Genomic DNA, 24,831 nt, shown 5'->3' on the forward strand with positions numbered 1-24,831 from the left:
CCCGTGGTCGGGGCGTTACCCTTCATCTAATAACCCCTGAAGAACCACCACTGGAGGTGCCAGGCCAGGAACCTGGCCCTCTGAGCCCTGACATGATACCCTGTCCCCCAACCAGAAGGGTGTCCCCCTTCACCCCTGGGCCTCCACCGTGCTCACTCACATGTCCTGCAGCATCCTTCTAAGGAAGGTACCACTGAGCCCCCAACCTAGAGGGAGAGGAGAGAAGGTGAGTGGGAGAGCCCATCCCAGCCAGGAGCCAAGATCCCAGCAAGAGGCAGCAAGAGTGCAAGAGTGACTCCTTTTCTCCCGTGATGCCCTGGGAGAGGAGCGCCAGGCCTTGCCATCCATCAAGCCCCGGCCAGAGGGAGAAGGGGCCCCTGGGCTGGCCATGGGAGAGCCACAAGAGTTAACCCGGCTGGTTGGGACACTGGAACGAAGGCGGCCTGTGGCCCCAGTAAGACTGCAGGCTGGATAAGATGGTGTGGGCCCCCCATCCTTCCAGTGACAGCTTCCCTCATGCCCCACCCTGTTCTCTCATTGGTGCTTCCTGCACAGAGGGTCAGGGAGGGGAGGGGTGCTGGGGCTGACCCATTTGGGTCAGCCCTGGATAGGTCACCCCTTTCCTCTGGGCTTAGTTTTTCCACCTTGAAAATGGGGGCGATTATCCCTTACAGCCCTCCTCCTCTTTTACGAAATGGATAAAACAATGATGTGACAGTTCTTTGTGAATAAGTGTGTGTATATGCACGTGATTTTATGAGCATATACGTGTGTGTGTACACGTGAGATTTTGTGTTGTGAGTGTGTATGACCGGGAATGTGTGTATTTGTTTCCTGGGTAAGATCAGAAATCTTTCAATGTCCAGTATTAATCTCAGGAACTTCAATAATGCAACAATAACCCAAGCCTCCGGATATCCTTGCCCGTGAGGTCTGCCCATAGTGACAGCTGTCCCCGCTGGTGCTGTTTGCTTAGTGCCAGGGCCGTTAGACGGTCCCAGGCCTGAACTGGGCATCGGTGTGCTGCGTGTGCCCCAGGGTGTGACGGAGCGTGGTGTGTGCTCTGGCAGGCCGAGGTGTTAACGGCCCCGCGCGCTGTGTGGTGCGTGTGAGGGACTGACTGTCCGTGCTGGTGTGTATGTGAGGATGGACGTCCGCGTACATCTGTGCGCGGCTGAGTGATGTGTGCGGACGTGCTGCGCGATGTGGCCGGAGCAGGACCACACGGAGAGATGTGGCGCTGGGGAGGCAGGGCACGTAGGGCTCAGGGAACCCCTCCTCCCTCCTCCCTGCACGCAGGACCCCCGCCCCCGCCAGGAAGACGGCCGATACCCCTGGCTTCAGGCCCTGCCGTGGCAGGCGGGGCTGGCACTGACCTTGGCGCACTCGGTCTCGTTGAGCGGGGGGCAGCTGATGGGTGAGCGGACGAGCACGGCGCCCAGGGGCGTGTTGCTGCAGTGGTAGTGGGCACAGTCTGCGACCCAGGACGCCCCAGGCTAGAGAGCACAGAGGTGGGCGAGGGGGGCTCGTGGCCGGTGGCCCGAGGGAACTGAGGGGGCACGGCTCCGAGCACGGGCGCAGCCCAGGACCCGCACTGCCCTGAGCCCTGGCCGCCCCCCGGCACGCCTCCGCGGGTGGGTGGCTAGGGGGCTGCCTACCAAGAACAGGGAGGTGGTGCCGTTGGGGAAAGTGAAGAGGCAGGACACGTTCCTGCAGGAGCCACAGCAGGCCGCCAGGTCCCGTGGGTGCTCGTACTCCTGGTTCTGCAGGACAGGGCAGGACGGGAGGGGCCTCGGCCATGTGCCCACCTCCACCCTCCTGCCTTTCCTACTGTCTGAGGTCTCTGAGCCCAAAGCCCAGAGAAGAATCCCCCCGCCCCCCGCCCAGAAAGGGAGCTCCCAGCCTCCCATCTCAGGCAGGAAGGTCAACCTTACTTCTTCCTTAAGCCTCCTCCACAGCAATTCCTAGACCCAACCCCCGCGGACGAAGAGCATTTCCACCCCTTTCAGAGGTAGCATTGCTGGTGATTAAGGGTGCTCGTTCTGGTTGTACATAGACCTCAATCTGAGGCCCAGTGCCTGTGGGAGTTTGGACAAACGACTGCACCTCCCTAAGCCTCAGCTTTCTCATTTGACAAATGGGAATAATTCCAGCCCCTACCCTCATTAGCTTTTACTAGAAGCCAGTCACTCTCCTAGATACTGGGCATGCAGAAGTGCTCAACAAAGGGTAGCAACACACACACAGAGCAACAGAGACTGTGCCAGCCATAAGCAGGTGCCTCAGCAGTACGTGTCCTCTCCGTGAGATGCCTGCCCTGGCCAGACCCGCACTCTTGCTGTTCCCCTCCTGGCCTCTCCCAACCCAGCCCGAGCTTAGCCCCTTCCACAGGGTTCTCTGAAGGGCCCCTCCCCCCAGGCCTACTCTTCAGAAGTGTCTAGAAAGCTTGAGGCTCCTCCGAGTCCGGGATCACCCAGGGTCCCCCAGGCCAGCCCCCCTGACCCCGGCCCCCGCCCTCCCGCCCCGCCCCTACCGCCTCACAGCGGACGTCACACAGCACAGACGTGGTGTTGATTTGGTAGAAGCTGGTAAGGGGGTCGAGCACGTGAGTGCAGCGCGAGGTGCGGCACACGCCGTCGGCTGAGAGCTCCACCACGGTCTGGCCCGGCAGCATCACCCCCAGCTCGCGGCTCAGGCACACGGGGGCCTTGGCTGCACGGGCGAGCCGGAGGGCCCCCGTCACCGGGAGAGCCGGGCAGCCACGTCCGGCCCAGCCCGGCTCCACCCCATGGGCTTCCCTGCCCCACTCACCGCACTCGTATTTGGCGCAGGCGCACACGTTCTCCACGCTGTGCAAGAACTGCTCGTCCAGCCGGGACTTCTCCCACTGGGTGGGGCCGAGGCAGTGAGCCCCCGGGGTGCAGAAGCCCAGCCCCCCCCTTGGGAGCAGCCCGCCCCCTCCCCGGGCCCTTGTCTTTGTCAGTCGCCTCCTTGCAGTGGGCGGGCAGGGGGCTGGCAGGCCTGGGGGCCCTGGGCTCCCGGGCGGCTCAGTCACTCCCCGGCCAGGGAGAAATGCCTGGCTCCCCCACTGAGGATCACGCCCCAGCGTCCTCTCCCGGGACCTAAGGGCTCTCCTTTCGTCCCAAGCACTCACTGGCCACCTCGACGAGGGACCATTGCATGGCTGCCAGCCAAGAACCCTACACGGCTTATACCATTTACCCATCTCCTTCATCAGTTGAAGGGAGAAGAGGAAGGATGGGAGGGGGAGAAAATGAGGAAATGTGTGCTGGGGGAGACGGGGTGAGGAGAATATATATAATCCAGAAAATGGTGAAAAAACTTTTAAACACAACTTCGCATTTCTTAAAGTATTTTCCCTTCCCTCAGGGGCCGTGCGGCCTGGTGGCAAAGGGCATGGCCTCTGGAGTCAGGTTTCCTGGGTTCTAATCCTGACTGTGATTTACCAGCTTCATGACCTTAACCTTAGTTTCCTTGCTTGTATAACTGAGATCATCATGGAATCAACCTCGTTGGGCTGTCATGAGAATTAATTTGACAATAGACATAAAAGGCCTAGGAAGGCTCCTGACATATAGTTAGCTCTCAGTAAACATGAGCTGCCGCTTCATCACCATCATCATCATCTTCCCCCCCACCCCACCCCCACCATCATCATCATCATCGTGGTACCTGCTCACCACAATGCTGAAGCCTGAGCATGCCCACTTTGCAAATGCGGACACTGCTCAGAAAACAGAGCTTAGGACAAGGCTCTCTGCACTACATTAAAGGACTAGGGTCTCCAGGGGATGGGACAGAGCGGAAAGGAAAGGGGGAGGCAGATCGCAGAGAGTGGAGAGAAGCAGGGTTTCCATACCAGGTGGCACCGGGGCACCGGGATTGTGTCGCAGTCACACTCTGAAAAACAGGAGGGGGCCGGGACCCATCTCACCGGGAGATGTCCAGGTGGAAGTCTCCCTGGGCCCCCAGGCCGCTCCCTCCCCAGCGGCCCCTCCTCAGGCCCAGCCTCAGGCCCAGTCAGGGTGGGGGTTGGGGAGAAGAAGCTAAAATCTCAGCCTTCCTCCAGCCTTGGGGCAGGTGGGGGGCAGGGGTGGGTCCTAGTTCTAAGCTCCACTCCAGAGGCAGGTGAGGCTGAACAGGCAGACAGACCAATGGCAGGTTCCTTTTGTCATCTGGGCTTCATCCTGCCTGGTCCTCCGTCCTCCCGAGAGCCCTTTCTAGAGCAGATGTGGGGCCTCTTCACATGGCAGGGGTGAAACTTCTGACCATCTACCTTTCCCAAATATATATCCCAGCAAGGAGCTGCGGGGGAGCTAGCAAACTAACAGACACACCCGCCCTAGCTTCACGGGAGGAGAGCACAAGGTCGGAGCGGCTGTGAAAACACTCTCCCTGGTCCCTCACTCCTGCAGCAAACAGTTTTAAGCGCCTACTCTATGCAGGAGGTTTTTCCGTGCTCTGGGGACAAAGCAATGAATAAAACAGACTAAAATCTCTGCCCTCGTGAAATTGACATTGGAGGCCTGGAAAAAAGACAAGTGAAATAAATGCAAAATATTTTCTCAACTCTTTTTAAATAACATTTTTACATAAAGTTTACTGGTGTTCGTTATTGATCATGGAGGCGCCCAAAGGGGTTTGAGGTAAATTTTAACAAAGACCATGTTTACTAACAGACAGCTGCAACAAAAACTTTTTTTTTTTAGATGGAAAAATCTTTTGGGAACAGGGAACTTGATTTTGTTCCTTCTTTCATCCTGGAGAGAAAAAGGTGTAGGAAAGCTAAGCCCCCAGAGATCAGACACCAGGGGGAGGAAGGCAGTCTTGGTGATTCTGGAGGGCTAGAATGTGAGCAGGTTGACAGTGGGGGGGGGGGCCTTCCTCCCCTGCCCCCCTCTTTGGATCTCGGCCGTTGGGTAAGGCCATCCCCGTCCAGGGACTCACCGCAGGACTTGTAGGGACAGCAGCGGTCTGGGCTCCATACCTCCACCAGGGCAGTGCCCACACCACATTGCACTTGGGGACAGCGGAAGCTCTCGCACACTGTGAGCGAGGGGAGGCAGGGGACACATTAGCTGCAGATACCTTGGAGCAGAGACCCCCAGAAATGCAACATTGGCTCCTCCTTGGGTTCCCGTCCCCTCATGTCCTTAGACACCCTCCAGGGCTGGAGTCCAGGGAAGAAGCATGGGCTCCTGGAGTCTCCCCCTAGAACTACTTCTGGAAGCCTTGGTTCTACTCTGAGGAGGCATTAGCAATAGGACAGTGTCGAAGTCTTTAAGTCACTCAACGGGGCCTTCCTTCCCCTGGATTCCATGTCACCCTGAGAGTAAGGGTCAGATGGGAGCCAGTGCCCGGCGCAAGCTCCCCTGCCAGGAATGGTTCCCTCTGGAGGAGAACACCACTCTGCGCACCCTGTGGAGACCATACCCTCGGGGCCCACCCTGAGTCTGCTCTGCTTCAGGGGTGCCAGACTCCAGGGCGCACCCTTCCCTTGTTCCTACTCTTCAGGCGGCCCCTCTTAGTTTGGGGTTCCTCAATCATTCTCATTTATTGAGACGACAAGGCAAGGAGTGAGGGACCCCCCACCCCCGGGAAAAACTTTGGGGTGAGGAGGGGAGGTGTGAGGGACAGCGCTGAAGGGGAGGTTTTGAAAAAGATAAGACTTATCTGGTTCACTAAAAAAAAAAATATATATATATATATATATATATATATATATATATAGGCATGGGTAAGGGTTATCAACTGATGTCTCAAAAAATTATGAGGTGGAGGGGGAGTAGGACCTTCGTCTAGTGTCAAAGTCATGGGTTCCCTTCTGGTTGAAGGAGGAAAACTGTAAATGCAAGATGGAGGCATCCAACAGTCACCACCCTCATCCAGGGCCCACGTTAGCCTCGGTCAGAGTCTCCACCAGTCAGTCTGTGTCTCACGATGTGACGTACGGTGAAGCTCGTGTCTGTCGAGCCCCACCCTTGTAACTTGAATCTACAGAGTCTTAGATCTGACTTCTGGTTTACAGGAAGCACAGAGGATGGGGGAGCCAGGTAAACAGTTCCAAGAGGAAGCAATGGATAAATCCAGAAGGTGGGACTTTTCTGCGGGATCCAGCCCAAACTATAATTTCATGTCATGCAGAAAAAGGCACCTATGATAGGTTCAAAGCTAAGAGACAAAACAGGAGTGTGTGGTCCTGGAGTGGACAAACCAGGAAAACCCTGGATGGGGTAGGATATAACTTGAAAATGTATTAACATGAACTGAAAACAGCGGGTTAAAAAAGAGCAGATACACCTTTGTGACAACGTGGACGGACCCAGAGGGCATTATGCTAAGTCAGACAGAGAAAGACCGACACCATATGATTTCACTTATATGTGGAGTCTGAAAAACAGAACAAATGAGCAAACAAAAAACAGACTCTCAAATACAGAGAACAAACTGGTGGTTGTCGGGGATGGGGAGGGTGGGTGAAATAGGTAAAGGAGATTAAGATACAAACTTCCAGTTATAAAATAAACAAGTCATGGAGATGAAAAGTACAGCACAAGGAATATGGTCAACAATATTATAATGACACTGTGTGGTGACAGATGGTGATGAGCACTGAGGGATGTGTACATTTGTTGAATCACTATGTTGTACACTTGAAACTAATTAACATTGTATATTAATTAGCTTTAATACAAACAATGAAACAAATAAAAAATCGAAAAAAGCATGTACAGTGTGAGCTTATTTTGGTTAGAAACACATACACATACAAAGGCATCGAGAATATGTGGAAGGATGTAGTCTAACGTGTTGACAGTGGAATAGCTGGGAAGCAGGAAGAAAGTATTTTCACTTGCTTGCATTTACTTGGATTCTGTACCTTCTATGAGGTGTATATAGTGCTTCTATAATAAAAGCACAACGAGGATTGGGAGAAGTAGTAATATCAATAGCCTCCCTTTATTGAGCACCTACTGTATGCCAAGGGCCATCAGGCACTTCACATATATTATCTCTATCTTCACGAGACCCCTCAAGGCACGTATTATTAGCACCATTGGACACGTGAGGAACCTTGGTTCAGAGAGTCAGTGACTTGCCCCAAGCCACACAGCTAGTAAATGGCAGAACTGGGACGCCAAACCATGACTGGCTGGCCGTGCCTGTCCTCGTTCCACATTTCCAGGCTTCCTCCTGAGAACCACAGAGAGATATGTGAACAAGAGAGGGAGGCCGGAGAGGACAGAGGAGGAGACACACAGAAAGAGGAGAGGAAAGACAAGAGGAAGGATGCTGACCCTCCGCTCAGATCAGCTTTGTGAACACTTGGGGACGAGTGGCCTCGGAGACCCGGGGTGGAGCCAATTGGCGCAGTGTGGCCAGCTCATCTGGGCACGCTCCATGGAAGTCTACACTGTCCCAGAGTTGGTTTCTGACATTGAAGCCGTCGGGGTTGCCCCTGGGGTCTCCTGGCAGATAGTCTTCACCTACACTGCTCCGTGCACTGTTCGCTCATGTTTTTCCTATAATCGGAGTGCAGTTTTTATAAGTGGAGTCATCTTTAAATTCAACCAGTCTGTTAACTCTCATCCATCAGGTTTTCTTAAAGTCCCTGGCACCGGCTCTACTACATTTCCTAGGCACTATTAAGGCACTCGGGACACAGTACACACTGTATCAAGGTACTATGTCCCGTAAAGATGTCAGGAAGGGTCCGCTTTTATTTATGACCGCATCACAAAAGAGCTTCCAAGGCTTCGAGATGCAGGGTCTTCTGGGATGCAGGCTCCACGTGTGGATGCCAGGGTAAAACAGGGCAAGAGGGGCCCTGAAGCAGGGGCCTTGGGTCAGAGAACGAGGACTGTGAATCAGTGCTAGGAGGGTTGGGGTGGCCTCAACCTAGGCCTCCCCCTGGCCCTGGGGGGCTCCGAGGGAGGGGACAGGGGACCTCTTCCTAAAGCTTCAGAGCCATCCGTGTCCCAGGCTCGACCCTGCACCATCCGGCTCCCACGGCCTGGCCCAGCGTCCTCCTCCGTCACAGGTCTGGCTACTCTGTGCTCACTCCCTGGGAGCTCCCTGTGGCTCCCTGCTGAATTCCCATCGGTCCCGAGGGAGGACATTGTGAAGGGGCCCCCGTGGCACATAAATGTCCCTGGAGCCCCTTGTGGTGAGGTCCCCGTGTCCAGCTGGGACTCACCACACTGGTACAGAGGGCAGCAGAACTCTGTGGTGTTCCTGTCCACGGTGAGCGCCTCTCCTTCCTGACACTCGGGGATCGGATCTGGACAGTCGCCACAGGCTGAGCAGGGGGAGAGGGGCCACGGCCGTCACAGGCAGTCCCCCTCATGGGGTCTTGGTACAGAGCAGGTTGCTGGGTTGGTGGGGAGGGGTACCTAAAACCCAGCTGTGACAGGAGCTAGACTCAAGTAGTCTTTCATGGCCTTATGGGGCCTGTCCTGGAGCAAGAATCTAGATCCTCCTATCTACCTCAAGTCTTACACCGAACACACACCAGGTTCCTCCTGCTAGTAATGGATGGGGTGAAGCCCAGGTTGGCTTCCTCTTCCTCCTTCCCTTTGTTCTGAACAGGACTCTCACCCTTCTCTTGTGCCCAGTCCACCTGGAGGCCCCCACCCTTTCCTCCCAGCCGCCCCGGCAAATGGGTGAGGAAGGGGATGGCTGGGATCCATCTGAGCATGCTGACATCTGCCGGCATGTCCACTCACCGCAGAAGTAGGAGGTACAGCACGAGTCCCCCAGGCGGCCCGCGATCAGGATCTGGTCCTGGCGGCAGCTGGGGACCAGCTCTGCCTCACACAGGGCTGGGTCACACTCTGCAGAAAAGACAGAACTTAAGTGCTGGGTGCTGGGAGCAGACCCTGTCTGGCCATGCCTGAGCCCCGATGCCGGCTCTGCCCCAATCCCCAGCCAGAACCCAGTCCCCAGAGCTCCCCTCCCCCAGCAGCAGGGCCCCCCCTCCCCCTGTGCTCCCCTCCTCAGGACCTCTCACCACAGCTGTAGCTGGGGCAGCAGGAGTCCTCCTGGAAGTGGGTGAGGAGTCGGTGGCCTGGGCGGCAGGTAGGGGCGAGGCCCTCACACAGAGTCTGGTTACACACTGGGTCAGGGGCCACAGGGCCTGTCACCTGGAGGCTGGGACTCCCCCCGCCCCCGGCCTCTAGTACTGCCCAGCACCTAGACAGCTTGTCCTCATTTCTCCCTCCATCCCCCCTGCCCCCAGGACCCACGTTCCTGGAAGGGGCCTCTGAGGGTCACACAGAAGGTCCAGGGCTCGACAGAAGAGCATTAGTAGTTAATACTCCTCGAGATGGGCCATGTACCAGCAGCTGTCCTAGATCAGTATCAGCTTCTAGATTCTCACAACAACCCAGAAAGTGTGGACTATGATCAACCTCGTGCTACCGCAGAATCAACTAAGGCACAGAAGACGTTAAATCATCGGCTGAGGTCACGAGGCTGCAAAGCGGTGGAGGAAGAGTCGTCCAGGCTGCCTGCCCTTAGGCCCTACCCCACACCGCTTCATGAGGGGGGCTCCTGTCCCCCAGGCGGGGCTCTCCACTCCTCACAACACACCCCCCACAAGACCCTTTCATTTTCCCAGGCCTTGTCCTATCCATCAAGGTCAGCAGGTGGAGCTGCAGCCTTTTAACCATCTTGCGGTTGAGGTCGAGGGAAGTGAAGGGTGGGACTTACCGCAAACCGTCCCCAGGCAGCAGGGATCCTCAGTGGGCAGGAGCAAGGCCACCTCCCCAAAACGTGGGCAGGCCTCAGGGCGGGGCTCCGGGCAGCCCAAGTCCACTGGCACTATGGTGTTGGGAGCCTGGCACTGGTGCAGGCTGCATCCGCTGAGGGAGCTGTTCCAGGTCTCCCCCAGGGACCGAGGCACCCCCGTGCTATCGGTGCAGGCTGCAGCGGGGGACATGGCGGGGCACGGGGCACTGAGGCGGGCGGGGGGACCCAGACCGTCCCAGGCTCGACCCTCCCTGGGACACTGACCATGCCCAAAGCAGACCTGGAGGGAGGCAGAGGGGCCTCGGCCATGGGCGGCAGGTGGGATTAGGGGACCCTAGTGTGAGGTCAGCTTTGGAGGGACCTACCACACTTCTCCTCGGGGATGCAGAGTGCCGAGTGGCGCCGGTGCAAGACGGTGCCCTCAGAGCAGACACAGCCCTCGCCCAGCACCTGGCACTGCTCTGGGTCCAGCGGGCCCAGCAGCCCATCCTGGCACGACTCAGGGGGCTCGCAGGCTGCCACACATGCCTGGTAAATGGAGTCGCTGGAGCACAGGAAGGCTGTAGGGGCACAGTGGGCACCAGGCCCGGCTCAGACCCCAGGCAGAGTGAGGAGGGGCCTCAGAGCATCATCTGCGCCTCAGCAGAGAGTGCAAAGGGGTTTGGTGTCACAGCCTCCCTTATCCAGATCAGGAGGCAGCAAAGTACAACCCACGGCCAAATGCAGCCTCCTACGTTATTTTTGCAAATAAAGTTTTATTGAAACAAAGCCCCGCCCAGTCACTTGCCTATTGTATCTGGCTGCTTTAGCACTCCAAGGACAGAGCTGAGTAATTTTGACAGAGACCATAAAGCCTAAAAAGCCTCAATTATATACTATCTGGCCCATTACAGGAAATATTTGCCAAATCCTTGCTCTAGACCAGTGTTTTCAAATTTTCTTGATGGTAAAAAGTGGATTTTTACACTGTGGTCCAATACACATGGGCATGCAGAACAGTGGTCCTCAAACCTCAAACAGAGTTCCTTACGGAGGAATCATTTGGGAGCCTGGAAATACCCTTGCCAGGATCCTACCTCAGAACAACTGAACTGGCATCTCTTATCGTGAGGCCCAACATTCATACTTTTCAAAGTTCCCTGGTGATTTTAAAGGATTGATTGAGAATTACTGGGATATGCATATATATATATATTTGTATATATATATACATATTACCTTTTTTTTAGAGCATTACTGATATATTGAAGCAAACTTTTTCACAAAACAATATTTACTCTCTCTAGGTACAGTACACACTAGCATTTCCTATTCTGTTGCATATTTTTAATATGGTGTTGACCCCCAAAGTTGATTTCATACCCACAATGTGAAAAACACTACTCTAGATGACTTTGTCTTTTCATCTTTTATCTGTCATATTCTAGGCGAGGTCTACCTGTGAGCTGCTTCTGGCCTATCTGGATGTGTCCACGTTTATAAATCAGACTGCCCTAGGCCAGTCCACCCCTGTCTACCCCCCAAATGCAAACCTAACGGAGTGAGGAGGGGGTGGATCTCCCTCCCTCAGGCAAGGAGGGGAGAGACTGAACAAAGAGAATGATGACCAAGAAATTAAGAGAAAGGTAATACTTCCTGGATGGTAACCATGTGGTGGGCCTGCGTGAGGCACTCCGCACACATTACCTCATGTCACCCTCAAAACAACCCTAGGGGGAGCTATTATTACTTTCCTCATTTTACAAATGAAGCAAGGAGATTCAGATAAATTAAATAATAAGCAGATAATGTTCATTTGACTTATTAATCTAAATTATAATAAAAATAAATGTGTTACTTTATTCGTTTGCTTAGAGATGTATTTATAAAATATTTCTTGAATTATTAATATGAATGAATGAATGAATAATTAAGAGGGGCGGAAGCCTCAGAAGCAACGGAGGAGTCGCCCATCCCCCCCACTCCCACTCGGTCCCTGACTCACGGCAGTAGTCGGAGCGTCGCCACTCGATGCACACGTGGAATTTGTGGCACATAGCCACGTACACCGTCAGTGCCACGCAGGGCTGCTGCACGTACTTGGTGTCCCGGATCCACAGCTCACAGAACGACTCTGGGGGCACCTGGGCACGTGCATCCGACAGCGCTGCTTACCCTGATTCCCCACATCCCAGGGCCTGGGCCACCCCCCCCCCCCCAGCCCCCAGCCCTGCCCAGGGGCAACAACCAGCTTCTGAAGACTCCTGATCTGGTCCCAGGCTCAACACCTCTGGGGAGCTGCCCTCTGCAGGTGGATGCTGCCACTCCTGGCCTGGGAGGCCCCCCCACACCGGGCCCAGCTGGTACATACAAAGCGGTGGCAGGCGCTGAAGGTGCGGTTGGACACCATTCGAAGGCAGGGCGAGCAGTCAGCTGTGGCACAGCTGTCCGGGCGGAAGCGGGTCTGGCCCACAGAGGTCAGGGAGCTGGGCACCTGCCAACTGTCCAGAAAGGGAGCGGGGTCCTCAGCCTCACCCACCACAGAGCCATCCTCCAGGCTGAGGTCGTTGGCCGCATCCCCATCACAGATACCTGGAGAGGGGCAGATTATCCCAGTAGCTGTAATTATCACCACCACTCCCAGGTCCCCAGATGTCACTTTGCATATTTCTTACAACAATTCTTTCAGGCTGGTATTACTATTATCCCCCTTTTATAGATGAGAGAAATGAGGCACAGAGAAGCTAAGAAATCTGCTGTGTAGGAAGATGTCATCGTTCTTAGGAGACACACACCAAGGTATTTAGAGATAGAGGGATATGATGTCTCAAACGTGCTTTCAAATCACTCAGAAAAATGCATATATATATATATATATATATGAATTGCATAACATAGAAAAGTGCATATATAAAAATCACATATGTACATACGCATGCATACATATGCATGTATGTAGACATATGTGTGTATTTTATACACACACATAGAGGCAGGAAAAGCACATGGGGCAAAATGTGAACACTTGGTAAATCTGAGTAAAAAGTACATGGGAGTTTTTATACTATTTCTGACATTGTATGAAAATTAAAAGTTATTCCAAAAAGGGGCGCCTGGGTGGCTCAGTCGGTTAAACAACTGCCTTCGGCTCAGGTCATGATCCTGGAGTCCCAGGATCGAGTCCCGGATCGGGCTCCCTGCTCGGCAGGGAGTCTGCTTCTCCCTCTGACCCTCCTCCCTCTCATGCTCTCTGTCTCTCATTCTCTCTCTCTCAAATAAATAAATAAAATCTTAAAAAAAAAAAAAGTTATTCCAAAAAAATCTGCCTTAGCAGAGATTACTAAGTGTAACACCTGTTTGTTCTTCTTCCCAGGCAGTTCGCTAGTCTGCTTTTCCCAGGCTCTCCTGGGGCTGGGGAGCCCATGCTGAGGCCCAGCCAACAGGACGAGAGTGAGGGTGAGGGCACCACGGCGGGGCCCGGTCCATAAACACTCCTTGACTCTTTTTCCTGCAGTGGAGTTGGAAGCTTGTGCTGAGAACGGCAGAGCCACGAGATGGAAGGAGTCCCGCTTGGGAATTTGTGTGTGCCAGAAATAAACTTCTGTCAGGTTGGAAGGCACTGAAATGGGGGTGGGGCTGAAGTTTCTCTGTCACAGCTTCTAACATGACCTTAACTTCCAGCTTCATCTCTCACGCTCTAGGCTCCAAACACACACTTCCCTGCCCTTGACCTTCTTACGCTGCTCCCTCTGCCTGAAACACTTTCTCAGAAGTCTTTCTTTCAAGAGCCCTTCAGATGGACCCGTCCATGATCTTCCCAGTTCTGTAGAACGGATTTTGGTTTGCTGGGCTGTCTTGCTCTGAGTGCAAAGATTCATTTTCCTTTAGACTCATTTTCTCACTTTCTCAGTAGTCCCCCTGGTTGCCCAGCAGGGTGCCTGGGACACTAAGTGTTAGTTTGGATAAAATAGAGATAAACTAGCTGACTTCTGCTCTCATACCTCCAGCCACCAGTTTCATGAATATAAAGCATGATTTACTACAAAACCTTCAGATTTTATCAGTGGTCCCCGTGGTTGCATTTTTGGTCTTGGCATTGAGTCACTGAAGGGTGTCACGGAGGTATCCTAGGGAGGAGATTACTGCTGAGCACAGCACTCCCTGCCAGGCATAAACAGTAGAAGCAAGAAATGGTGAGAAAAAGATGGTGGAGTGATGGTGGTCCTGGATGTGTGTGTGTGTGTGTGTGTGTGTAAAGAGAGATGCTTGTTTCAGTAAGTCTGTAAGAACAGAAGTTTCATAAAACAGTGACTTTGTCTGTTTTGCCTACTATCTGTCCTGTGACTGGTACATGGTAAGTAATGAGCAGGGAGCAGACTTACACGCGTTAGTTCACGTCTGGAGGGCAATTTGAATACAGGGGTGCGAGTGTCAATGGTCAAAATGGTGCAGATGTATGGATGCAGATTTATGTGTTTATGGAACACATAAGTGCTCCTATATCTTCCATCATCATAGTCATGACCATCTGTCATGGAGCTCCCTGTGGGGGAGCAGCGGTCCACACTCAGACTCCCCCTGCACCCCTTTTCCTTATCAAAATACATGAGTCCCTTAGGGCATGCTCCTATAGTCATGCTGTGGTCTGAAGAGCCTAGTTCTAAGTGTTGTGGCAGCTCAGCTGTGTGAGCTGAGGCAAGCCACTTAACCTCTCTGAGCCCCCTTTCTTTTTTAGTTCAGTGGTCATCTCTTAGGGTTGTTGTGTGGATGACCTGCAATAAGTGAGATCAGAGTGTGGAAGTGCTTTGTGAAGTGCCCAGGCCTATGCAGACAGGAAGGATTATCTGGTATTAGGAAGCTATCAGGGAAGCTGACAAACAATCCCAATTAAAGTGACAACTGGCCGAGGCCAGAACTCTGTGCCATCTCCCTGCTGGCGGCTTCAGCCCCAGAACACCAGACACTAGGTCTCTCTGCCCTGGCAGCTGTGCTGGTTCCACCTCTGGCCTGGCCTTCTGTCCTAGCTTCCCCTGGGCTCACACAGGGGAACCTGTGTTTGGGGGCAGAGGTGGACCCAAGAAGCATCCCTTCTCCCCCAGCTGGGTCCCACCTCACCGCATAGGCCACGGCCCTGGGCCTCGCTGGCTTTGCTGGCCTCCAGGATCATGAGTCCTGAGCTGTGGAGCCACTGGATCTGGATGTGTGACGGAGTCTGGATCACATACATGTGGCCTGTGTCCTCAATTCTGAATCCGTGTCTGCTCACAGGGGGCCAGACAGGCTGTGAGTCCACAGTCACCTTGTGGGGGGAGAGTGTTCAATGTGAGCACAGCTTGTTTGTCTGTTTGTCCATACATCCCTCCATCCATCCACCCATCCATCCATTCACCCATGCATTCATCCAACAAACAGTATCAAGCTATGTGACAGTCTCTGTTTCAGGCACATGTGGCCAAGACACTCTCCAAGTGACATCAAAGAATTCTGAAACCATTTTTATGAGCACAAAATGATGAAACAAAAAATACAATAATGGGAGGCAGGCTACATCCCTGTGCCCAAACAAACACACACTTTGAGGCCTTCTAATCCTTTCTTCTTTCCTGATTCTGCTCAGATCATTTCTTCTGGGAGATTTTTCCTAAGTCTCCAGCCTCTATCTTGGGCACCCCTTCTCTGGGGCCTCCTCATCTCTAAGCTGGCCATTAAGATAGAATCTGTTTGTTTCCCTCATCGAGGGACCAGATGCACTCTGAGTTTCTTAAGGGCAGACACTCTGGCTGATCCACCTTTGAATCTCCAGCACCTGCCTTTGGGCCCGACATAAATTGGGGTCTCAATCAATGTTTGTTAAATATGCAACACACCCTAATTCTCTCAAACACTTTACATTCAAAGCTACAACCTCTACTACATATTGACAAGGTTAAATTTCTACGTACTATGGATTATTAGTTTTACTTTGTAGAAATGGGAGATGAAAAGATTAGAATCTTAAAATATTTATAATGACTTCATACTTCCCTCCTCTACAAGAATCATTGTTTTATTAATCACTTTGCAAGTTATCTAGGACAGGAATTCTGTGTTGGAAAACTTTGACCTTGGGAAATCCCTGGTGCTCTCAGCCTGAGCCTTCTTAGCTGTGCAGAGAGAGGATGGGGCTCTATGAACCTGGAGTGGTCTCCTAGTTCTGGGAATGAACACTGAAGCCCAGGGATCCTCACTTGTGTTCACAGAAACCTGAGTTCAAGTAAAGACAAAGAACACATTTTCAAAACTAAGGACTTGGGCTTTAGCTTCTGATCAAGATGGAGTAATAAGGACTGGATATACCCTCTTGCCTTAAACAACCAAAAAACCTGACAAATTATATGAAATAATAGTTTTCAGACATTGAACAGTTGGCAGCACAGGAGAATGATGCCTGAGAAAAGGGAAACAAATGAGGTGAGCCTTATGATTGCCTAGTTATTGCTTAGAGGAAGTCTCTAGCCTACGGTGCAGAAAGGAAGAAGGAACCCAGGCAGAGCCTGGTGGGCTCTCTGAGTTCATGAGACAAGAGTTGGGAGTTCATGGAGGCCAAGATAGCTGGAGTTTGCAGAACAAAATGCTGAAGGGAAGAGAGCTGGGGAGACGAAGAGAAAAAGGGAGGGGGGAGAGAGAAAGTGAGAAAGAGCACGCATGCTCAGAAGTTCTGCAGACATTCCCTCTCTGACCCTGTCCTGACCCTGTGTATGAATACTGACCAGTGTATGCAGGTGGGAAAGCTACTTGAGATCAGGAAAACAATCACCTGAAAGGAGCAGACAGAAAAATTCCCAGGTCTCACACTGGGCTAGGAATAGCTAGAGACACCACTAGTTACAGTGCAAATATACATAGGATCTAGGGTAGGGTATGAGAAAGCTACTTCTTCAGTAGTGAGGAATCACTACTTAGAATAAAAAATATAGAATAAAATCACTCTTAGGATAAAACTATATGGGCTCCACTCAACAAAGCAAGCCTCAAATGGATTGAATTGTTTCTAGTAGTATAACTAGTACAAAACTCAAGAATATTTCTTAAAAAGAAAAGAATATCTAGCATCCAACAAGGCAAAACCCACAATGTCTGTAATCCAATAAAAAAAATTGTCAGTCTCACAAAGCAGCAGGAAAGTACAGCCCATAATGAAGCGGGAAAAATCAGTTAGAATTGATTCAGAAATGATAAACATGACCCAAAATGATAAATAGGGGCAAAAAAAAAATCATTAAAACTATATTCCATATTTTCAAAAAAGTAAAGGAAAACAAGATTTTTAGAGCAAGATATGGAAGATACAAAAAGACCCAAATCAAACTTCTAGAGATGAAAAATAAAATTAATGTCTAAGGTGAAAACTATACTGGATGGGATTAATAGATGATTAGACACCATAAATGAATATATTAATGAACTTAAATACAGAGCAATAGATACTATCTAAAATGTAACACAGAAAGAAGAAAAAAACTGAAAAAATGAACAGAACATAAGTGATCTGTGGGACAACTTTAATTGGCCTAATATATGTGTAATTAGAGTCTCTGAAAGAGAAATGAATTACCAGTCATGTCTTAACCAAATTGCTTAAAAGCAGTGATAGAAGGAAAATTGTAAAAGCAGTAAAAAAAAAAAAAAAAAAAAAAAAGACACACTATGTAGGGAAAGAATCAGAGTGACAGAAAGATCAGAATGACAGATTTCTTATTGGAAATAAGCAAGGGGAAAGACAGTAGAAATTTATAGCAGCACTATTCACAATAGTCAACAGGTAGAAACAGCCCAAATGGCCAGTGATGAATGAATGGATAAACAACTGTGGTATGCACACAATGGAATATTATTCAGCCATAAAAATGAATGAAGTACTGGTAAATGCTACAACATGGATGAACCTCAGAAACATTATGCTAAGCGAAAGAAGCCAGACACAGAGAGTCACATATTACAGACTCCATTTATATGAAGTATCCAGAATAAGCATATCTATAGACAGAATTCATATTGGTGGTTGACAGGGGCTAGGGAGATTAATGATTAATTTTATGTTATATCAATTTTACCTCAATTCAAAAAGAAAAGACAGTGAAGCAAAATCTTTAAAATACTGAAAGAAAAATTAAAGTCAAAACATACAATTCTAAACTCAGTCAGAATATCTTTTAAAAATGAAGGTGAGATAGGGGCGCCTGGGTGGCTCAGTCATTAAGCGTCTGCCTTCGGCTCAGGTCATGATCCCAGGGTCCTGGGATCGAGCCCCGCATCGGGCTCCCTGCTCCGCGGGAAGCCTGCTTCTCCCTCTCCCATTCCCCCTGCTTGTGTTCCCTTTCTCACTGTGTCTCTCTGTCAAATAAAGAAATAAAAAAAAAAAATGAAGGTGAGATCAAAACTTTTTCAGGGGGCACCTGGGTGGCTCAGTCCATTAAGCATCCAACTCTCAGTTTTGGCTCAGGTCACAACCTCAGGGTTGTGGGATTGAGCCCCTGTATGAGGTTCGGCACTCAGCACAGAGTCTGTGTGAAATTCTCTCCCTCTTCCTCTTGCTCCCCTTCTGCTCCTCTCCCCACTCTCGCTCTCTAAAATAAATAAATAAAATCTTCAAGAAAAAACATCTTTTTCAGACACCGGCATATGTGTACTATAAGAATGTTAATGGAAGTCCTTCAGGCAGAAGAAAAGTGATATCAGATGCAAATCCAGATCTACACAAAGGAATAAAGGATACCAGGAATGATAAATATGTGGATAATATAAGCTTTTCTTATTTTAAAAAAATGTGTTAGATAAATGACTGCTTAAGGAAAAATCATAATGATGTACTGTGGAGTTTATAACAAATATAGAAGTAAAATGTATAGATAATAATCCAACAGAGTAGGTGAAACAGAATCATTAAAAATAACCCAGGAGAAGACAGAAAAAGAGGAAAGGGAGAGGTATGAAGAGCAGATGGAACAAATAGAAAACAAATGGCAACATTATGTAATATACAAATCTTATCATATTGATGACCGAATTAATATAAATGGTCTAATCATCTCCCAGTTAAGAGGCAGAGATTAGCAGATTGGCTAAGAGAAAAGGAAGACCCAACTATTCCCTCCCTACGAAATCCTACTTTAAATAAAAAGACACAAATAGGTTAAAAGAAAAAGGATGGAAAAAGATTTCTCTTAGATATATATATCACATGTACATGTTAACACTAATAAAAAAAAAAAAACTGGAGTCGCTATTATAGATAAATGAGACAAAGCAGAATTCAGCACAAAGACTTTTACCAGGATAAAAAGGCCATTTCATACTGATTAAGGAGTTAATTCAACAAGCGGGCATAACAATCCTAAATGTTATGCACCAAATAACAGAATTCCAAAATATGTGAATAAAAAACTGATTAAACTCCAAGGAAAAATGGACAAATCAATAATTATAATCAGAAACTTCAACAATTTCTCTCTCAGTGATTGATAGAACAAGTAGAAAATGAATAAGGATTTAGAAGGCTTGAACAACACTCTCAGTGAACTTGACCTGACATTTATAGAACATTTCACTCAACAAGAGAATACACATGTATAACATAGAGTATATTTTGATATATAACATAAGTCTCATTAAATTTAAAGGGATCAAAATTAGATAAAATATGTTCTTTGAACACAATGAAATTAAATTAGAAATCAACAACAGAAAGATAGCTGGAAAATCACCAAATATTTGGAGACTAAAGAAAAACACTTGTAAATAATCCATGGGTCAAATAAAAATCAAAAGGAAAATTTTAAAGTATTTTAGACTTAATGAAAATGAAAACACAGTATATCAAAATTTTTAAGATGCTGCTAAATCAGTATGTAAAGGGAAATTTACAGCACTAGATGCTTATAATAGAAAAAGCAGAAGGTCTCAAATCAGTGACCTAAGTTATCACCTTAATAAACTAGAAAAAGAAGAGTAAATTATACCCAAAGGAATCAAAAGGAATAAAATAATAAAGACAAGAGAGAAAATCAATGAAATAGAAAACAGAAACACAACAGAGAAAACCAATAAAAACATTCTCTGAGGAAAACAATACATTTGACAACCCTCTAGCCAGACTGGTCAGGAAAAAGAAAAGACACGAAGTACTAATATCAGCAGTGAGATAGGGTACAGGGATACAGATCCTAGAGACATTAAAAGGATAGCAAGAGTATATGATGAGCTTAATGGGGTGCCTGGGTGGCTCAGTCAGTAAAGCGTCTGACTCTTGATTTGGGCTCAGGTCATGATCTCAGGGTCCTGGGATGGAGCCTCATGTCAAGACCTCCATGTTCAGCAGGGAGTCTGCTTGAGGATTTTCTCTCTAACTTTCTCTCTCTGCCCCTCCCCCATGTCTCTCTCTAATAAATAAATCTTTAAAAAATGATCTCTAAATATAACTACTATTCTTTGTAAGCTATTTATTTAAAACAAATTTGAAAATCTTTCCTTTTTTAAGTAAACACCAATACCTTGATTTTGGAGGAAAAAGCCTAAAGAAAAAGAACAATACAATTATTCCAGTAGATGCAGAAAAAAAGCTTTGACAAAATTTAACATCTGTTCACGGTAATAAAAAACTCTCAGCAAATTACAAATAGAAGAAAATTTTCATCACCTGATAAAGGATATCTATAAAAGGTTTACAACTATAAAAAAAAAAAAAAAGGTTTACAACTAACTTCATGCTTTATAGTGAAAGACTGAATGCTTTCTCCCTAAGATCAGATACAAGACAAGGATGTCAGTGCTCACTCCCTGAACATCATATTAGAGGTCCTAACCAGAGCAATAGGCAGGAAAAATAAATAAAAAGAATATCCACTGGAAAGGAAGAAAAGACATAAACATCTATGTAGAAAACCTGGAAGAATTTACAAGAATAATAAGTGAATTTACAACCAACAAGGTTGTAAGATATGAGATCAATTGGCAAAATTCATGTGTACACACAATCAGCTAAATGAAAACCCAATGGCAATTCCTTTTTAGAAAATGCAAAAATCAATTGTATTTGTATATATTAGCAATGTGCTATTGGAAAGTGAAATAAAAAGAACCGAAATCATTTACAGTAGGATCAGAAATATGACATTTTTAGAGATAAATCTAACAAAATATGTGCAAGATTCTTACACTGAAAACTACAAAACACCAATGGAAAAAAAAATCAAAGGAGATCTAAACAAAAAGATGTATCATGTTCATGGATTGGGAAATCTCACTCATGTTCAGGTTGTAATTCTTCCCCTAAATAATTACATATTTAATGTAATTCCAATCAAAATCCCAGTAAGATGTTTTATAGAAATCAATAAGCTGATTCTAAATTTATATGGAAAGATAAAAGAATTAAAATTACCAACATAATTTTGAAAAGGAAGAAAATTAGAAGACTCATACAACCTGATTTTAATAAAAATTTAATAATAAAGTAACAGTTATCAAGACAGTGTGGCACTGGTGAAAAGATAAATATATAGGTTAATGGAACAATATTAAGAGTCCATTAGTAACATTAATGGTTAGCTGATTTTTTACAAAGGTGCAGACAAGTCAATAGAGGCAGGATAGTCTTTTTAACAAATGGAGCCAGAACATATAGGTGTCCATATGCCAAAAAAAAAAAAAAAAAAAAAAAAAAGAATCTTGACGCATATCTCACACTATTTATAAAAATTAACTTAAAATGTAACATATACTTAAAAGTAATATTTAAAACTATAAAAATTCTAGAAGAAAACATAAGAGAAAATCTTTGAGACTTTGCACTAGGCAAAGGTTTGTTAGATAGAACACCAAAATCATGATCCATAAAAGAACTGATAAATTGGACTTCACCAAAATTAAAAACTTCTGCCCTTTTGAAAGACACTTGTAGGTGAATGAAAAAACATGCCACAGACTGGGAGATAATACTTACATCTGATAAAGGACCTGTATCCAAAATATACAGAAATTTCTCAAAACTCAATAAAATAGACAACATAATATTTAAAATGTGCAAAAGATTTGAACAGACACTTCACCAAAGAGGATATACCATGGAAAACAAACCCATGAATATATGTTCAATATTATCAGCAATTAGGGAAGTACAAATTAAAATCACAATGAGATCTTATTACAAATCTGTTAGAATGACTTAAAACTCAACACACACACACACACACACACACAAAACCCCAACCGAAAAATGGGCAGAGGATCTGAATAGATATTTTTCCAAAGAAGACATACAGCCAACAGACACATGAAAAGGTACTCGAAATCACTAATCATCAGGGAAATGGCAAATGAAAACCTCAAGAGATTATGTGACAGCAGTCAGAATGGCTAGAATCAAAAAGGCAAGAAATTACAAGTGTTGGTGAAGATGTAGAGAGAAAGGAACCCTTGTGCACTGTTGGGATTGTAAATTGGTGCAGCTACTGTGGGGAACAGTATGGAGGTTCCTTTAAAAATTAAAACTAGAAATACTATATGATCTAGTAATTCCACTACTGGGTATTCACCCAAAGGATACAAAAACACTAATTCAAAGGGATATAGGCACCCCTATGTTTACAGCAGCATTGTTTATAATAGCCAAGACAAGGAAACAACCCAAGTGTCCATCCATAGATGAATGGATAAAGATCACACACACACACACACACACTCACACACACAATGGAATATTACTGGACCATAAAAAAGAATGAGATTTTTGCCATTTGTGGCAACATGGATGGACCATAGAAGGTGTTGTGCTATGTGAAATAAGTCAGACAGAGAAAGGCAAGTGGTGCATGATTTCACTTACATGTGGAATCTAAGAAACAAAAGAAAGAAAAAGAAAGAAAGAGAAAGAGAGAGGGAGAGACAGAGGGAGGGAGGGAGGAGGGAAGGAAGGAAGAAAGAAGCCAACCAACCAACTAACCAACCGAAAAACAGACTTAAATACAGAGAACATCAACTGATAGTTGCCAGAGGGAAAGTGGCGGGGGGAGGAATGGTGAAATAAAGGGCATTAAGGGGTACAAACTTCCAGTTATAAAATAAGAAAGTCATGAAAATGAAAAGTACAGCATAAGGAATACAGTCAATAATATTGTAGTAACATATGGTGATAAATGGTGTCTACATTTATCGTGATGAGCACTGAGTAATGTACGGAAATGCTGAATCACTGTTACACACCTGCGACTAATATTACATTGTATGTTAACTATACTTCAATTAAAAAAAAAATCTTTATGTAAATGCTGATTGCAGCTTTATTTGTTATCACCCCAAACTGGAAACAACCCAAATGTCTTTCAAATGGTGAAGGGATAAACAAACAGTGGTACATCCATACAATGGAATACTACTCAGCAATAAAAATCAAAGGAACTCCTGATACACAATGCAGATGAATCTCACTATATACTCTGATTCCACGTATATACGACATTCTGGAAGAGGCAAAACTATATGGAGAGAAGCAGTGGTTGTCCGGAGGTGGGAGAGGGCTTGATAACAGAGTGGCTCAGGGTGGTGATTGGGGGTGATGGAACTGTTCTATATCATGCTCGTGGTGGTGGTTACAGGACTGTGGGTGTTTGTTAAAACTTGGAGAATTGTACACTAACAAGGATGAATCTTACTGTAGGTAAGTTATACTTTAAATATTTTTTAATGGAAAAATTTAAAAACTTCAGGGAGGAAACCCAGGGAGATTTTTGTGTAAGCCTCTATCTGATGGAAAACCCTCTCCCCTAAGCCCTGTTCCCGAGAGCGCGACAGAGTGTGGTGGCCTTATGTTCGGCATTCAAGGGCATATTCCAACAGCAGGGCTACAGGTCTTGGCTCAGGAATGGGTGGGGAGAGTCAGGACTTTTTCGGACCAGAGGAGGAGACAAATCAGCCCCTCTTAAGCACTTGCTGGGAGGAGCAAAGCAGACCCTCGGGCGGGTACCACACTGGCGGGGGGGCCTGCATTTGGACACCAGTCTCCTTGGCAGAGGTGGGCTTCATGTGAAACTAATGAAGCTTAAAATCGGGGCTCCTCACATATATAGTCTCCTTCTTGGAAGGGGCTCTAGAAATGTGCTCACATGGCCATATATTTTTATAAAAACTGCAGAAGTAGATACTTTAACCACAATCATTTAAGGTCAGTGTCTTTTGCCATTCTAACTTCCTCTTGTTCACAGTATTCCTCCTGGTACACGTCCTCCCCTGACATTAGAGGGGCCACAAATAGTTTAATTAAAATCGTTTACAGGGGCGCCTGGGTGGCTCAGATGGTTAAGCGTCTGCCTTCGGCTCAGGTCATGATCCTAGGGTCCTGGGATCGAGCCCCACATCGGGCTCCTGGTTCAGCGAGGAGCCTGCTTCTCCCTCTGCCTCTGCCTCTCTCCCTGCTCATGCTATCTCTCTCTCTCTGTATCTCTGTGTCTCAACTGAATAAATAAAATCTTTAAAAAAAAATCGTTTACAAATATATCAACTTCTGCATTATTTTTCTTTGGAAGGGTCCCTCTCCACCCTTGCCCCCAGTCATGAGTAAACCTCAAGACCCCTCGCCCCCTGGAGGCCTTGCTCCTTCCTGACCGCAGCCCTAGGAAGACTGGCTCTCCGATGTACTCACCTTCCGGTTGAAACGGTCCGTGGTGACCTGATGGGTCAGGTGAGTCACATTCAGCATCACCAGACAGAATGGGGGCCAGTTCAGGTGCCCCTGCAGAGAGAGCCCAACCCTCATCAGCTTGGAGCCCAGTCCTTGTTGCCTCCTCCCCCTGGGGAGCCACTCCGGGCACACTTGCCCTGCCACCCCCTCTCAGTATGCCGGGGGCACTGGTTGAGGCTGTGCAGATGGTGCACAGAATCCCATGGAACATTTCTGGTTCTACTTGACCTCCTATAAGCCCAGCCAAGAAAAAGCAAAAACAAACCAAAAAACCTGCCTCCTTCCACCTGGCTCATGAGAATGCCCTAGCAGGTGATTCTCTGCAGCCAGCGTCCTTGGCCACAGGCCACGTCCCTGGAGTGGCATCC

At 47.7% G+C, this 24,831-nt stretch overlaps 1 protein-coding gene across 1 annotated transcript in view; it reads right to left on the reverse strand.

Annotated features, from left to right (window-relative positions):
* Positions 1 to 24,831, reverse strand: part of OTOG (otogelin) — an 86,370-nt gene that overhangs the window by 3,738 nt on the left and 57,801 nt on the right. Inside the window, exons 38-53 of the mRNA XM_064576648.1 lie at positions 24,425 to 24,514; positions 14,866 to 15,049; positions 12,122 to 12,342; positions 11,756 to 11,894; positions 10,137 to 10,331; positions 9,733 to 9,945; positions 9,032 to 9,136; positions 8,748 to 8,855; positions 8,219 to 8,320; positions 4,969 to 5,067; positions 3,881 to 3,921; positions 2,812 to 2,887; positions 2,534 to 2,712; positions 1,659 to 1,763; positions 1,377 to 1,496; positions 161 to 206 (exon numbers count right to left, since the gene is read on the reverse strand). Of these exons, the coding sequence (XP_064432718.1) occupies positions 161 to 206; positions 1,377 to 1,496; positions 1,659 to 1,763; positions 2,534 to 2,712; positions 2,812 to 2,887; positions 3,881 to 3,921; positions 4,969 to 5,067; positions 8,219 to 8,320; positions 8,748 to 8,855; positions 9,032 to 9,136; positions 9,733 to 9,945; positions 10,137 to 10,331; positions 11,756 to 11,894; positions 12,122 to 12,342; positions 14,866 to 15,049; positions 24,425 to 24,514 (2,023 nt within the window). The remainder of the gene's footprint in view (positions 1 to 160; positions 207 to 1,376; positions 1,497 to 1,658; positions 1,764 to 2,533; positions 2,713 to 2,811; positions 2,888 to 3,880; positions 3,922 to 4,968; positions 5,068 to 8,218; positions 8,321 to 8,747; positions 8,856 to 9,031; positions 9,137 to 9,732; positions 9,946 to 10,136; positions 10,332 to 11,755; positions 11,895 to 12,121; positions 12,343 to 14,865; positions 15,050 to 24,424; positions 24,515 to 24,831) is intronic.

Source organism: Mirounga angustirostris, unplaced genomic scaffold, assembly GCF_029215605.1.
Source record: "Mirounga angustirostris isolate CCGP_5_RB_7025 unplaced genomic scaffold, mMirAng1.0.hap1 SCAF_13, whole genome shotgun sequence".
Taxonomy (NCBI): domain Eukaryota; kingdom Metazoa; phylum Chordata; class Mammalia; order Carnivora; family Phocidae; genus Mirounga; species Mirounga angustirostris.